At 33.1% G+C, this 17,135-nt stretch overlaps 1 protein-coding gene and 1 long non-coding RNA gene across 3 annotated transcripts; one reads left to right on the top strand and one right to left on the bottom strand.

The window, feature by feature from the left end:
* Window positions 1-2,494: 2,494 nt before the first annotated feature.
* LOC106068301 (dnaJ homolog subfamily A member 2-like) lies at window positions 2,495-15,243 on the bottom strand. The gene is made up of 10 exons (XM_013227630.2): window positions 15,088-15,243; window positions 7,684-7,743; window positions 7,436-7,541; window positions 7,191-7,317; window positions 7,005-7,085; window positions 6,576-6,709; window positions 4,427-4,569; window positions 4,106-4,304; window positions 3,833-3,960; window positions 2,495-3,730 (listed from the first exon to the last, which is right to left on the bottom strand). Exons 1-10 carry the CDS (start codon window positions 15,232-15,234, stop codon window positions 3,533-3,535), a joined length of 1,323 nt encoding a protein of 440 aa, XP_013083084.2. The 5' UTR covers window positions 15,235-15,243; the 3' UTR covers window positions 2,495-3,532.
* On the top strand, window positions 9,992-12,514 carry LOC129927273 (uncharacterized). Of its 2 annotated transcripts, none has more exons than XR_008778914.1 (2): window positions 9,992-10,409; window positions 11,290-12,514. It is a non-coding gene; the product is annotated as an uncharacterized LOC129927273 (long non-coding RNA). The 2 variants fall into 2 exon arrangements; XR_008778915.1 differs by having other exon boundaries at window positions 9,992-10,805.
* Window positions 15,244-17,135: the final 1,892 nt, after the last annotated feature.

The following is a 17,135-nucleotide window of genomic DNA, read 5'->3' as shown; positions in this document are numbered from 1 at the left end:
GCGGCCCGCGAACACCTAAAGAAATCAGGTGTGCCCACACGTTACACATATAAAAATACTAATATATTAAAAATAAATAATTGCAAATATGTATAGAAAGTATTGAAAATTGTTATTCTTATCACTTATAATAAAGAGGCTAAAGAAACAAGAAACATTGTCTATAACGTCATTCTAAAAAGTTCAAAGTAAACGAAGATTATTTTAATTGTCAATATTTCCAACAATTCAGTCAAAGACACAAGCCCAGGCCAGCATTTATTCTATGCTATGAAGTAATGTGTTGAAAGTGTTGGGTTGACAAGATGGCACGTGTAACAACTGATGGAGACCGTGCTTTGACTGAAAAAAAAAACAACAAGCTTTGCAATAAAATAAAGAGCAATATCCCAACCATAAACTCATTAGGGGACAGTTTACACTAATTGAATACCGTTTAATAAAATTATACAGTGAAAGCATAGATATAAAAGGCATAGGGCCGGCCTTAAGCATAGGCAAACTATGCATTTGTTAAGGTCCACGATTGTAGGGACCCCGCACAGGATATATAATATTTTTTAGTATTTTAGAGAAGAAATAGAGAAACTTGTCCTCACTGCTATTGTTGAAGTACACAAGGCTTATAATACGCTGCATAATTCTCTTTTTTTTTCGCTGTTAATTAATATTTTTCTATTTTATTCGGGGACACCAAATTCACTTCGCTTCCAATTATCTATGGCGGCCCTGACTGGCAGTTCCCAAAAGTACTTGAAGATTTGGAAACAAAACATTCCGATGTTCGGTAACACAGTAGTAGGCCTACTCGCTGGCATAACATTAGAAGAATATGGAATAGCAAGTAAAGGTTCCTTGACTGTGACTTTGTTACTAATATTTCTAATGAAGAGTTCAAGACAGACTTCATGTTTATCATCGCAAACATATAAGCAATTTGTTGTTTGCATATGAAATGTACGTGCATCTTAAATCGTTTCAAACAAAGCTATTTCATTTCTTGAGGCCAGCAAGTGAAATTAGGATTTATCATTTTACTTAGCTGTAAGGTGAAACTATTTCTAGTGAAATGGTTGAAAAGTACAAGACTTATTTGGATTCCTTGATTGTGGGATTTGAAAGCAAATTTTAAGACTTCAACAAGAGGTTGGAACCATTTTTCAATACCCTCAGCTCACCATTTAATGTAGAAGCTGACCCAGCTCCAGATGACTTAACTCCAAGCAAATTATGACCTGAAAGAAATGTTCCAGTCGGTTCTTTCACGGGAGATCATGGCTGCCAGAAGCTGTATATCTGCACTTTAAAAAAAACTTTCCTGCTAAACTTTCACATTATTTGGAACCACATTCATCTGTGAACATGCTTGTTTGTTGTTTGACAATTATCGAGTGTTAGAACAGGTCGATGCTTATTGACTGTACTGTCACAATGATAACAACTAGTAAGCTAGTTCCATGGTTACGGAACATGGTACACGAGAGTAAGCAGCCATATACTTCACATTAAGTACAACCCAGTGCTTTTTTTTTTTTTTTTGTGACCGGTATTTATTTATGCGGCCTCCCAGTCCCCAATTTTTTAAAATGCGGCCCTCGGCAGAAAAAGGTTGCCCACCCATGCTCTAATATTTTACAATTTGCTGAATTTTACTCTACTATTAATTCATTTAAAATACCATAAAGTTTTTCCAGTTATGGACATTTATACAATTTTATCTTGATGCTTTTGCTTACAAAATAAATAGAAAAATATTTTCAAAGGGTTCAGAATATAATAATTTTGGAAGGGTATGTTAATATATGTATAAACATATTAGCAAAATTTTTTTTTACTTTGAGAGTAGCAGAAACCTCATACCAATGAGCTCCAAGAAAGGTTGAAACATTTTTATGTCCTATGTTACACATGTGCAAAAACTTCAATCAATCTTAATCCTGGAGAGATTGGACAAAGTTTTGAAAAGATGGTTTAGAATCTTCAATGGTACCAGTCAACTTAAACAGGATCTGAAGATCTCATTCCATCATCAATAGTTTATCAATGGATGGCTGCCTGGTCATGCAGTTTGCGCGCTGGACTGTCGTTCAGATTTATCGACGGTCAAGGGTTCAAACCCTGCCCGCTCCCGTCGTCCTGCGGGAGGTTTGGACTAGGAAGTAAACTATCTTCAACTGTGAAGAAACATCCGAAACATGTAAAACAATTTTCTCAACAAAGCTGCTGTATTTACTGGATCATTTAGACAGGTACTTTATATGTAGTTTTTAGGTGTGAATTGTGTTTTTCATTGGATACCATAAATGATGTTAGTTTGAGGAGATTTTTACCCATCTTTACACCTTTACTATTCTCAATCAATACAAAATAAAAGCATTTTGTTTTATCAGTAGTGGAGACTAGTGGTCTCAAGAGGTGAGGGTGTACAGGGTTTTAATGTGCAGTATATAGCTCATGTTCAATCACAAAGTAAATAAGTGAACTAAACATTGCATTAAAAGAACTGCTGAAATGTCAGGTATCAGCAACATTTTGTTTTTATTGAAGACTATTAGTGTTTCTTGTACAAATAATCTAATCACAGCCAAATCAACAGTCATGCAAATAAGTCATTTAAAATAACTTAAGACATTAATTGGTTTTGTGTTTCTATATTCAATATTGACGTTTAATGAATTTTAATACACAAAGGAATGAATAAAAAAATGTTGTTCATTACCAGTCTACAAACACACAATCTGGGGAAGCATATGACCTCAACCTTCAAATGTTGACTTCACAAAGTAACCAGGGGGAAAAAAGTGACTACTATCTATATGTAAAATTTTGTTTCCTCATGGAGGTTTCATGTGTTGTATGTCTGTATATCACATAGGTCAATCTTGTCCCACAGAGCACAGAATAGATACACACTAGGTTTAATGACTCACCAAGCCTTTCATCCAATAAGAATCTGGTCCACACATACACAAATATTAACAATTAATAGTTCTTAAGGTTACAATTACTTAAGATATTGTTGGTTTGGAATGGCCTAACAGCTATCAAATTAAAGTGCAGTCTAGGAGAACATACAAATTGAACTCTATGATGCTCAGAAATCAATGAGTTCCTATTCACACTGCCTTACTGTGTGAACTTAATGAGCCACACAAAGTTTATAATGGAAGAACCCAATGACTCAGAGTTTTATTTTTAACATGGTTGGGAGATGAGCTTAGAATGATTAACTCAATTCTTACAGAACAAGCAATTAGGTTAAAATACAAACTTAAGACTTAACATTCATACATTTTCAGACAAAGGTTTTTAAAAAATCTAAACTCTGAGCAAATAATTTAAACACAAAGAAAAGAAAGGAGAGGTTGCCAGCTTCAAATTCCTTAATAAAATGATGAATGTCATACTTCTCAAAAACACTACTGGGAATTTGTAAAAAAAAAAAAAAAAAAAAAAAAAAAAAAAGAATTATGTTATCCTTTAATTGACAGAAAAAAAAATACACATGTACTATTTGTTTCAATGCCTAACACTATTGATGTTGACATTGCATGCGTGGATGTCCATGGCCACCATCATCTTCATCATCATCATGGTATGCTTCAGACCTGGCACCATGAAGAGCATCGTGGCTTTTACTACCATCAAACTCAACTAGATTGACTTCCTCTACATTCTCACCACTGGGAATTTCTGTGCGAGGACGGGCTGGAAGAAACGTTTCCAGAACCTGAAATAAAATAAATCGATTTATGAAAACATTTCTTTTTGCAAGGCAGGGAGTAACATCTAAATAAGATTCAAGACTGACAGGAACTAAAATGTCTATTACCTTTAATTGTTCTTCAGAAGCAAAATTATTCGCTGGGAAAGTGACATTAAAGTTTATATACAAATCACCCTTTTCAAAAGGATTCCTATACATGGGCATGCCTTCACCAGCAACCATCTTCAATTTACCTTAAAAAAAAAAAAAAAAAAAAAAAAAACGAAACAATATTAGAGATGAAAATTGGAGAAATTTTGAAATGAACAATCTAGGAATTACTTCTGAATAGAGACCCAGTCCCTCAAAAAAAAAAAAATCATCCTAAATTTAACTTACCAGGTGATATAACCTCCCCTGGTTTATTGTGTATAAGTAAATCTCTGCCATCTAAGTGTTTGATTACAAATTGGAAACCACAAAGTGCTTCAGTCAAAGACACATTGTGTTCCATAATAAGGTCTGCGTCTTTCCTTGTGAAGATTTCATGTTCCTTTAACTGGAGGACAATGATGACATCACCAGGTTCCACCCCAGGCTGCAAAAAGAAATGTTTACACATCAGTCTACACAACTTTGACTGCCCTGCATTTTACATTTGTTTAGCTTGTATAGATGTTTCTAGTTTTAACATAAAATGTGAAAAGAAAAACAACTTACCTGCTGGTCTCCTTCTCCCCTGAATGGTATTTTTTGTCCGTCCCTCATTCCTTTGTCTACATGCACTTCAAGGATCTTGGTCTCATTGCAAACTTTTTTACCTTTGCATTCAGCACATCTATCTTTTTCTTTTATCACTTCACCTGATAGGATAACATTGATAGCAATAGTCAGTTCACTGAAAAGTCTAAAGTAAATGATTGTAGTACCACACTATTAATCCTTATAAGAAATGCATGATCACATTGAAGGACTGATTACTTCAACAATCAACAAAGAAGAAAAAGTACTCTCATATTCTTCTTCTTCTAGCCAGCTTTATTGCTGCTGAGCTGTGAGCTCTTTTGCAGACTGTGCCAAGGAAAAAAATTGTGCTGTTTTCTTCAGTTGTTTAGCACTGCCGTACAGGGTGTTGGTTATGTTGGGCTGTAGTGGAAGTAGGGTCTGCCTAAGGTGGATTAGGGAGGGGCATTCAAAGAGGATATGGTTTACGGTTTCAAAGGGGTGGGCGCAGTGTCTGCAAAGTGGTAGTTGTGTGGAGTTTATATTGTTCAGGTGGTAATTTAATAGTGGTGTGTGTCCTGTTCTTAGTTGGAAGATTGTAGATTGTTCTTTGCGGGGGAGGAAGTTAATACTGTCCAGTTTGTTAGGCATAGTCATTTCTTTGTACATGGCTCTGCCTGTGTTTCCTGATGCCCAATTGGTTGAGCCACTACTCTTTGTGATTGTTGACTAACATTGACCTTAGGGTGAGGTAGTTAACAGGTCTATCTGGTTGTTCCATAGATGAACCTGCCTTTGATAGCTTATCTGCCTAATCATTTCCCATGATGCCAATGTGTCCAGGGATCCACTGTAGTGTGATATTGATATTTAATTTTGATATCATCTGATGGATTATCACAATGAGTGTTGTCAACTCTCTTGAGCTGTTTGAGGTGCTGCTAAGTGCTTGCAGAGTAGATTGGGAGTCTGTAAAGACAACAATATCTGATGGTGGTTGCACTCCTTCATATATTTTGTTTTCCTCTGTCTGTAGTGCCATGGTAATTGCCTCAATTTCGGCTTGGAAGTTTGAGCAGTAATCGCCACAGGGTGCGCTTATCTCAAAGTGTTTATTTTAGGGAAGACCAGGAAGGCACCAAGACCAGCATTGATGGTAGCTTTGAAAGCCGATCCGTCTGTATAAATATGGATAGCTGTTTTTTTTATAGCTTTCAATAGTTTCAAGCGTGCCTACTTTGAGATCCAATGGATTAGATTCTTTTGTTAAGGTGTTATTTAGTAAATGTATTTTGATGGTTGGTTGTTTGTAGTTTAGTCCGGGTGTAATGTACTCTCATATAAATAGATAGGTAGATGAGAGAGGAGTAATATGGGAAGGAACAAACTCTCCATCCGATCAACTTCTTTGAACCATAACCAGCCCTTTGTCCCAGAAACTAACCTAAGCTCTTGAGACTACACCCCACTTTTACTATCTATCAAGCTCTAAATCTAATTAACATAAAAATTGTTCTGATCAATAGATCTGTTGTTTCTTTCCATTGAAGTTAATACATACAATTCTGATACCTAACAGTCTAAATCAATCAAAACATTGATCAATTTTAGGTTTATTACAAGCCTGGACCTATCATTAACATGATTATTATAATTTTTTTTTTAAATGTTCATGTCAAATCAAAACAATTCAATCGGGGCAGACATTTGCAATGACTAAAAATGTGGTTTAATTATGACTGGTTGGATTATTTTTAGATTCTGTATCATTTTTTTTTAAATAAAACCAAAAAATAGGTGCACTGCCATATCTACCATTTTGGAATTACTGAAAAGTAGCACAGTGGTCTGGTTTTAGGGGAGTTTTCGCTTTCAGAAAAGAAAAAAAGTAGCTGTTGCATCAACTTTGAAGGGTATAAAATATTATGATGTCGTAATTTCACTATCTTTTCTAGTTTACGGGATCTAACACCACACAAAACTAATAGTGTCTTTTCCCCTTTCGGGGGCAGATAAAAATGAGACAATCTCATAAAGTTTCATTTCTCTTTCTGTATTACTGCTCAAATTATATATACTACTTAAAAGGATAAGTAGTGTACTTGTATTCTTTCTTCAAACATAGAAAACAGAAGCAAGTATTTACCTTCACCATGACATTCTGAACATATACTCTGTAGCTGCTGTACCATTCCTGGGCCTAACTGTCGAAGCTGTATTTGCACACCACGACCATTACATTTCTTGCATCGCATACTTGCTCCACTTTTACCACCCATTCTAGAAATAAGCAGAAAATATATTAACAGACTTTACCTGGTAAGCGTAACTTCTTGACATTTAAAAAATGACTAGATGGGGAAAAAAATCTGTAGAAAGGGAGAGGAAGAGTAAATACAAGATTTCTATTTTTTACAAGTTTCCTTATAAGTAATATTGAAAAACAAATTACTGTGATGTGGTATTGTTAAGACAATTTACATCTCGTAAAGTCAACATTTACAGCAATTTTAATTTGGTGACATATTTAAAACCTTGTTCAAAATTGGAATACAAGTTCTTAACTACAACTTACCCATTACATTTTTTACAGATAATAGTTTTACTAAGTTGGAGTTTAGATGTTTTGCCATTATAAAGATCTTCCAGGGAGACTCTACAAAAGAAGAATCCAAAATAAAACAAAGAATGAAATGCAAGGTCAAAATTACTGTTTTGCAAATTAAATACTGTAATTTATTTTTTTTATAAAACACAAAACCTCAATGGATGTAAGGTATCTTCTCCTTTTCTTCTTCCTCTACTTCCACCCATACTGACGCCTCCAGGAAAACCAAAGAAACCCCCAAATAAATCTTCAAACATGCTGGCACCACCAAAGCCGCCACCTGAAAAAAAAAAGAAAAAGAAAAAAAAAAGGAGCAATATTTGTATTTATCGCAACTCAACTTTTTAAATATCCTTCAGAAGTTAAGTTGTACAAAGGAATAAAATTTAAATTCTTACCTGGTCCAGCCCCACCCTCCTTGATACCATCAAGACCATGTCTATCATATATTTCTCTTTTGTCTGGATTGGATAAAACTTCATAGGCAAAACTTATCTCCTTGAACTAAAAAGATTTGTTAAACAAATTTTAAATAAAACAACACTAATGTAGACCAGAAAAGCAACCCTTTGCAATCATTACAAAAATATAATACTGTGATGCCAATATTTAAAAAAAAAAAAAAAAAAAAAAAAAAAAGAATTACCTTTTCACCAGCATCTGGGTTTTTGTCTGGATGATATTCTTTAGCTAGTTTACGATAAGCCTAAAATTAAATGAGATCAATTAAGTCAATATGATAAATGTGTAAAAAATTATAATAAAAAAATGTATGCATAAGATGGATATGATGGATAGAGGAAGGAAGAAAATGATCTATCAAATGCAATTGATCTACAATCATAAAAAAAATTATTTGTAGGAGTTCATGTGATGACAATGTAATTTAATTTACTTGAAACTAGATTCTAATTGAAAAGGAGAGTGAGATTAAATTTTTTTCCCGGTCAAAGCTGTTGTTTTTTTTCTACATGACATATTGTAATACTGACATGCTACAAAATTGTAAATCGCAGTCAATAATGATTTCAACAGAGACCATATACTAGCCTTTATATCAGACATGCCTGCCTTAAAAAAAGTTAAAATGTGTATTTTGGCATCAGAATGTATAACACTGGACTGTTTTTGTAGAGTGTAATATGTATATATATATACATAGATAGATATAGATAGCCACATTGATTCAACTTTTTTTTTAAGATTGAGAATAATTAAAAATGATGTAGTTGCAAACTGCCTACTAATGCATCACTCATAGCACACTGGTTTTCTTCCGTTAACGGGATAATTGCTATCAAGAACCAATCAACATATAAATCTGGTCTTACTTTTTCTTTTCCTATAGGATGGCTTAGCGTGACCGAACTTAAAGAGGAAAAAAACAAAGGATACAAAATGTATAATGTGAGGGGCTAATTCTTATTTGAGAGATTTAGCATTTAATGAACATATGCATTATCCATATAATCTAATATTTAATTTTGCTTTAAAAGTAAAGAAAACACATTGCATAAAAATATGTTAACACTAAAAAAGAAAGAGTCTAGTTTAATGTGCGACATTTCCAGAATGGTAAACCTTATAGATCACCCCCCCCTCCCAAATCAAAATTTTATAGCCATAGGTTTCAAATTCAATTGATATCAAGGAAAGTGACAATACATACATGTGTTTCCCCTTTTAATGTTTACAATAGTAATAGTACCATAAGGCAAACACCCTCATACATGTGTATGAGATTTGTAAAAAGTTCATACTAATCATACCAATGCCAATGCACTTGGACGTTGTCAGTGCCTAACACCAAGTTGAACTACAATCTTGCATAGGCATAGCCTGGCATATAGGAATTATTAGGAAAACAAAACTAAATGTGATACATAGAAAAAAATGTATCGCACACAGTAATACAACAAAACATCAAAATAAAGAAGCATTGATAAAAATTTGGTGAGGGTATTGATATGGGAGACAAAAGAGCTGCTACTAGTGCTAGAAAAGGGGGGGGGGGGTAACGTTATTAATAATATTAACTTTTGATCTAAAATCTAAATTAAATCTATGACCTATGTATAGCTAGGCGAAAAAAAAACAGAAGTGTGAAAGTAAAAAATGACTTGAGATTGCCTTTTTGACTTTTTTCACATAAGCCACACTTGCAAATTTATTACACTTTTGAATGAAATGCGAGATGTTTTAAACTTGTGTTATCGATTACTTTAGACAATGGCCTATATAAAGCTTAATCACGTTTTTTTTTATAAAGTTATTTGTCATTTTTACATTTATTATAAAAAAATACTCATTTTTTGTATTTAGCAATACAGTGTCCAGGAAAATGATCAATGATTCATTTTTTTTTCATGGTAGATATCATGCCTGGCTATAATTCTACCAAGTTTTATTGCGATATCTCCTTCGCATCGCTCAAAAACTTGAAAATACGGTTATCATTGTGGGCTATGGGATTTACAGTTTTTGTGAATTTTGATAAGGAAATTTCATCATCAATGTATAACCACTGGAGGCAATGTAAGGCCTAATATTCTGGATATATTCAAATAGATTTTATGTATTAATCGTCTTCGCATGAATTATAAAGCGCATTTGAAAAATAATTGTTTCAGACGATTTTGATCCCACTTTTTAAATATTTTGTTATTTTCTGCCATCACAATGCCACCATTTAGTCCCTGCCTGTCTGGCATTTCTTGTAGATCTAGACCCGATAATTTGTTTATTTCATCAATATTTACATTTTAAACAAATAAAGTTCATAAATATAAATGAAATCAGATTTGTGAGCTAGAAATTCACTATGAATACTAAATCTACTATTAAATTTCTTATCCTCTACGAAACTCAATTCCAACTTTTTAACTTTTTGAGCCAGGGGGGGGGGGGTGTCCTCGCTGGCTAATGATGACTCATCTTACTTGTTCCATGTCAACCAATGTTAAGCCAAAATGACGCAAAAAAAAAATCATAACTTTCTAACTATTAAACATACAGTCATAATTTAAACAGCATTGGAAAGTTCTTTAAAATCATTTTAATGATGTACTAACGAAAATTTTTTTCAAAGATCAATTTTTTATTTCACCTCCCTACTAGATCTATGTTAGATACTTCGATTTTCCGGTCGCGCGAGATTTTTTTTGGTTACCGGAACCGGTAGTATTCGTGCGGCAGTATTTAAGCCGAAAGCAGTGGTGATTTCGTTTCAGTCTGGTTTTGTCTTCAAAATCAGACACAAAAGGATAATCGGAGCCCTTTGTTTGTTCAAGGATCGGATATCAGTTAATTCTTTGGATTTATATCAGTGCTTTTCTATCGTCTTCATGGAGTTCCAGCGTGTTGAGCATAGGGGTAAGTTGACCATCCATAGTTTTTTTATTATTCTGAAAAGCATAGTTATTTAAGTAAATCCGTGTACCTTAATATCTAATCTAACTATTTTCGTTCATATTATCGCAATAAGTGTTCCACTTTTTTAGTAAAAAGTGACCCAGTGCATCAAGTATCTTGGCTAGAAAACGAAACTAGCCGCCATTACTAACCGGAAATGATAGATTCAATGGTTATCAATGGCTGCATAGCTTTTTTGTTAGATCAATTTTTTTTAAATCCATCATCTAGAACACTTTTATTTAATCATCCGTGATTTTGAATGTTATTTTTTAAACTTTTAGAATGATTTTAACCTAGTTCAATTGATATTTTTTGTTTTTAGTTAAATTTAAGTGATAATTCTTGCAATAGCTGGTAATATAATTGCGATAATTATAAAACAATTTTTATACACAATTTTAAGTGATAGTTACCATAATAATCACTATGTTAAAATTGTACATATGTGTAATTTTGTTTGAAACATTTTTTTTTTCACAATTAAATAAAACTAACTATAAACAAGTTATAAACAAAATAAAACACAAATCAATTGAAATATCATTTTATTTCAATGAAAATAAATTTTCAGAGATATTAATCTATAGATCTACTTAAATCTACTATATTCTCTATATGATTTAGGATAATTGTAGAAATTTATTTTAAAGTAAAGGCTTGGCTGGACTTGGACTTATGAAGTTGAGCCTTCTATTTTACATTAAATGTCTTATATCCTTTTATAAATAAAATCTTTAAACTGCATTTTATTAAAATTGTACATATGTGTAATTTTGTTTGAAACATTTTTTTTTTCACAATTAAATAAAACTAACTTTTTTTGTTACATTTTCCCCAGATAATGTGGGCGTGGCAGGCCTTGATGTCGATGTTGTTGACAATAAGTTTCGAAGGCATATGACTGATGTGAAGAACTTTTGCAGGAAGATTACCCGCAGCTGGCTTCTAGTTGTACCCTACTTGGATAAAAAAATTTCTATCGATGCTGCTGGCAAAAAGACACCTATCCAAGTCCCACGACAGAATTGAACGACCTAGTATGGTGAAGAAGTTGCGACCTGAAGGTGATGTTGAGGCTACTGAAAGGCCAGGTAACACAGAACAACACTGTGCTTGTTGTTGCAGAAAAGCGGTTAGTCTTTTAAGGTAATAACTTTTACATTTTCTTTCGTAAATTCATCTATATAGTTTCAAAACAATTCCTTTTTAGGTGTCTCAACCCTTTTGACATTTATTATATTTATTAACAGGGCTTTTTGGCAAGATGTTGACTGGACCGTGGATGACACTGATCTACAAAATGAAAGATGAAACATTTTAAAGATACCATTTATGCAGCTATTATATTTATTCTCTTGTTTTCTAGATCTCTCATGTGAAGGTCTGCATTGACAAACTAAAGCCACTAAAGGCCATTGTGGATTCTCCAGAGAATCTCCTTTCAATACTAACTGATTGCTTTGGCCAGACTGTGGATACTGAAGATCTCGTTCTGAAAACCCTGAGAAATGTGACTGTTGATGAAGTATTTATCGAGATCACTAAAAAACTTGCTGAAGGTTTTTGTAAGGTGCTACAGAGACAGTACTTCAATTGATAATTTCCAACAACAAACAAATCCATTATGTGCTTAGCCATCAAATAGTTAGATATATTTTATTTTAAGGGAACATGTTGCATATCTGGGATGTTATTTATTTAATGTGAAAAATATAATTTCACAATACAGCTGATAATTGTGCTATGAACCATTTATATTAAGTCTTGATAATTTTACCTTTTCAGCAAGCCTACATTGGTATGCATTAAAAGTATTTATTCTATTTCAGCAAAACAGATAGGGTACACCCAAACAATGTTCATCTTCAAACAATCATGCATGATCCTCGCAAGCTTTGGATACTGACGTACATTTGCAAACGCACTCAGACTGATGACATCAAGAAATCTATATTTGTTATTTACATTATATGTAAATTTAAATACTCTTTTTTTTTTTAATTTTGTAAATCTTGTATAATTATCTCAAAAGTCTAGATTAAAATGTTACAGCTCTCAAAGTATGAAATTGAAATTTTTGTTTTTATTTTTGTGTTGTTTTTCCAACATGTTATTCATCCAAAGTTTATTATAAGTATCAGCAAAAAGTTGTTCATTTCAGTTAAAAGCCTAAAAAGTAATTTACGGCTAAAAAAGTTGCAACATTTTAAGTGTCAACATAATGAAAACTTCTGTCTCAGATTATAATAAAATAAACAAATAACACATAATCATGCATGCATTCCTGTAGAAAACTTCATTTAAATTTCTCAATTAATTAAAAATTTATAACCAACATAAATTTTGGTTGTTAAAACCATAAGTGTCAACATAATATTTTGTCGAAAAAAACTCAAACTTGTCATTCCACATTTATCAAAAATCAAATTTTCAAAAAAATTCTTATCTCAGTGTTAAAATAGAATAAACAAATAACACATAATCATGCATTTCTGTTCAAAATTTCATTTAAATATAAAAAATTTTTTCTTTCTTAAACATCTTACTCAGCTTTATAACAGAATAAATAAATAACTAACACATATTCATGCATTTCATTTGCATATCTCTATTGGTTAAAAAGTTATAACCATTTAAGTGTCAACATTTTTTTTTTTTCGTTTTCGAAATGTCGACCCACATTTAAGAAATTAAAAAAAAAAGTTTCAACTTCTATCTCAGAATTATAAAGAAGAAATAGATAACACATAAACATGCATTTCTGTTGAAAATTTCATTCAATTATCTCTATTGGTTTAAAAGTTATGACCATTTATGTGTGAATATCTATTCTGTTTCTGTCGTTTTTCAACACCTACCCCTACATCAAGGGCTTAACACAAAAAAGTGTTAATAGATATCCCAGATTTAAAATTGTCATAATTATCAGAACATAATTGCGCATTTCTTTAGAAAATTTTATTACATTATCTTTAAGCGTTAAAAAGTTATAGCAATTTAAATGTATAAGCTCCTCCTTTCGGTCACAATTTTTTGGGTATTTTAATAGGCTAATTTTCCGACACTAAAATGGTCATAACTTATGTTCTAATTAACCTAGAAGCATAAATGAGGTATCAATGAACTCCATTCAAAAAGATCTATCTAACTATACTAGTTTCATTTAGATTCATTAAAGTTGAAATTTTTATCAAAGTACCTAATCTATGTAGTATGACTATGATAGTAGCTAGGCGAAAAAACGCGGAAGTGTGAAAGTAAAAAATGACCGATAAACTTGAGATTGCGTTTTTGACTTTTTTTCACATAAACCACACTTGCGAATTTAGTACACTTTTGAATGAAATAAGAGAAGTTTTAAACTTGTGTTATCGATTACTTTAGACCATGGCCTATATAAAGCTTAATTACGGCTTTTTTTAAAAGTTATTTGTCATTTTTTTCTTTTATTATAAAAAATACTCATTTTTTGTTTTTAGCAATACAGGGTCCAGGAAAATGATCAATGATTCATTTTTTTTCCTATGGTAGATATCATGCCTGGCTATAATTCTGCCAAGTTTTATCTCGATATCTCCGTCGCATCGCTCACAAACTTGAAAATACGGTTTACCATTGGGGGCTATGGGTTTTTCATAATTTACTGAATTTCGATAAGAAAATTTCGTCATCAATGTAAAACCACTGGAGGCCATGTAAGGCCTAATATTCTGGATATATTCAAATAGATTTTATGTATTAATCGTCGTCGCATGAATTATAAAGCGCATTTGAAAAATAATTGTTTCAGACGATTTTGATCCCACTTTTTAAATATTTTGTTATTTTCTGCCATCAGAACGTCGCCATTTTGTCCCCGCCTCTCTGACAATTCTTGTAGATCTAGACCCGATAATTTGTTTATTACATCAATATTTACATTTTAAACAAGTAAAGTTCATAAATATAAATGAAATTAGATTTGTGAGCTAGAAATTCACTATGAATACTAAATCTACTATTAAATTTCTTATTTAATAAGTAGATTTATCCTCTACGAAACTCAATTCCAACTTTTTAACTTTTTGAGCGGGGGGTGTGTCTCGCTGGCTTAGCGAGAGAGACGCTCTCATGATGACTCATCTCTTTTGTTCCATGGCAACAATGTTAGGCCAAAACGACAAAAAAAAATTCATAACTTTCTAACTATTAGACATACAGTCATAATTTAAACACCATTGGAAAGTTCGATATAAGTATTTTAATGATGTACTAACGAAAATTTATTTTTTCAAAGATCAATTTTTTATTTCACCTCCCTAGTATGCTATGACTGAGTATGAGTGAGTATGATAAAGCTAGTTTAAATCTAGATTCTAGATCCTTCTTTTGTGACATGAATGATCATATTGTATTATTATTAATATAGCTAGATAGATTAATAATAATATAATAATAATATGAATTATGATTGTCGAGATGACGATTTTTTTTGTGTCTTCTCCAAACTTCTGGCTGGCTCAGTAGTCAGTCTTACTTTACTCTTTTCTTGCGTCTAAGTCTAACACTCACTAGAGAGCTTATTTCTAGATTTCCAATACCACCATTTGATTCGATGATGTGGTAAACCACAAAATAATGTTTGATAATAATTTACCTTTTTTAATTCAGTATCGTTGGCATTGCGGCTAACACCAAGGAGATCATATAACTTGTTGTCGGCCATCTTGCACGAGGACGATAATGACGTCACACAAAGCGCCCTCTTACAACAAAGAAAATTACTTCCGTTTAGGATATACATTTCTTGTATCGCTAAAAAGAACTATATATATCTAGATCAGGGATGCCGAAAGCCGCACCAATATGAATAGCACTGTATAAAAAAATATTTTTTATTGTGTGTACAAAACAGTTTATTTTCTCCCAAATTTTAAATTTCTAGGAAAACCGTTAGCGTTGATTTCGAAATCCGTGTCCATGTTCCACCAATGAATTTGAAAAGAATTGTTAAAAAGAGGGAAGGTGGGAATGATCCATTCAAAACTCAAAAGAGACAAAACGCGCAGCGTATCGGACTGTTTTATATAGCCGCTGAAAAGTCCACTGACTTAAAACGTTCAAACTGTGTTAAATAACCAAACCAACGTTCCCAAAACCTTTTTTTCCCAATAGTTCCTTCCTACGATACTCTAATAGCATTTTAACGCTAAAATAAAACGCGTAAATTCACGAGTTTGGGTATATAGGCCTTCATGTACAGTGGAAAGGACAAAATTAATTTTCTAATTGTGTAAAAAATACGGTCGAAATAAACTGCAATTAGACATTTTATAAAACAAAAATTAATATTCCCATAGCTCGACGTAGCCTACCCAACACATTTTTGAGCGGGTTCTGAATATATAATTGGGTGGGGTGTACTAGGCTACGTGTTAATTCCTCTCATCAGACTGCTCCGTGGTCAGAATCAGAGACAAAAAGGCCAAAAAAGTGTGTGTGTGTGTGAAGGAAAGGGGCGCCCCTTTTGTATTTTTTTTCTGGAAGAGACAAAGCAAAGGGGCTACTAGAAGTAGAGTTCCCTAACACACGCAATATAATGCAGGTCGATCGATTGGATCATTGGATGATAAAAAAAAAGTGTCGACAAGAAATAGCCTATGCTTTAGGGCAGTGATGCCCAAAATACGGCCCGCGGGCCAGATCCGGCCCCGGCCCGCCGAATCGTCGGCACAAAAGATAGAACCCCCCCCCCCCCATCTAAAACAATGTTCAAAATGTATCTTTACCTACGTTAGGGCATTCACTTTTTTATAATGGATTACTACCAAGGCATTTAACATTTGTGCGTTCATGAAATAGGACTATATAGAATCTACAAGGAAAAGTGAACGTATCTTTACTTTTTTAGTAGAACATGATAACATTCCTAGCCAACATGTTTGTTTTTATGACGAAAGTGTGGCTGCTTTTACAAAAACAAGAACAACAAAATATAAACAGAACTTAGCCATTTTTTAAGTGTAAAGAGAAAATGCGGAAATCCGAATAGTTCAATGTAAGTAGGGGTACAAGATCCTCGGGTTTGAAATAAACCCAGCCAGCAAAGCTACCTGTTCAGGCCCGGGCTGAGTTAGGGGCCCGCACGGGGAACCGGATAGTCGTGCGGGGCAGTTTTTTCCTTTCCTACCCCGTCATGCGCCCATTCAAAACCCCCCTTAGATGAATGGGGCCCGTAAGTAGCAGGGGATGGAGAGATTCGCCCCATTGTTTCACTGCTGGGCGTCGGCTGGCGGTCTGAATTTTGCGTAATACAGTTACGGTCCCACCACCTTCCCCCTTCTCGTCCTACTGGCAAGGAGTGCCCTCCCCGCCTCGCTCTTATCTCGGACGAGACCGTCGGCCAGGAAACTCGTTGCGTAATGAAATTCAAGGGGAGACAAAAAAAGAGCTCAATATAATTGGTTCGGATAGTCTCCCATTTCATTATAAACACAATAAACTCATTGAATGTTTTGTTATTTTTTTATATAAACTTTTTATTGCTTCGTTTTTTTTTACATTAACATATTTCGTTTTAATATATATGTATATAGCTATGAAATAAAAACAAGTGTTTTATTGTTATACAATATATAAGGACGATTCTTTTGATTTAATAATTTTATTTACATATTTAATGAAAACTATATTTTTTGATATTTT

This window comes from Biomphalaria glabrata, chromosome 7 (assembly GCF_947242115.1).
Source record: "Biomphalaria glabrata chromosome 7, xgBioGlab47.1, whole genome shotgun sequence".
Lineage (NCBI taxonomy): Eukaryota > Metazoa > Mollusca > Gastropoda > Planorbidae > Biomphalaria > Biomphalaria glabrata.
This window is presented reverse-complemented; position numbering and strand designations above follow the sequence as displayed.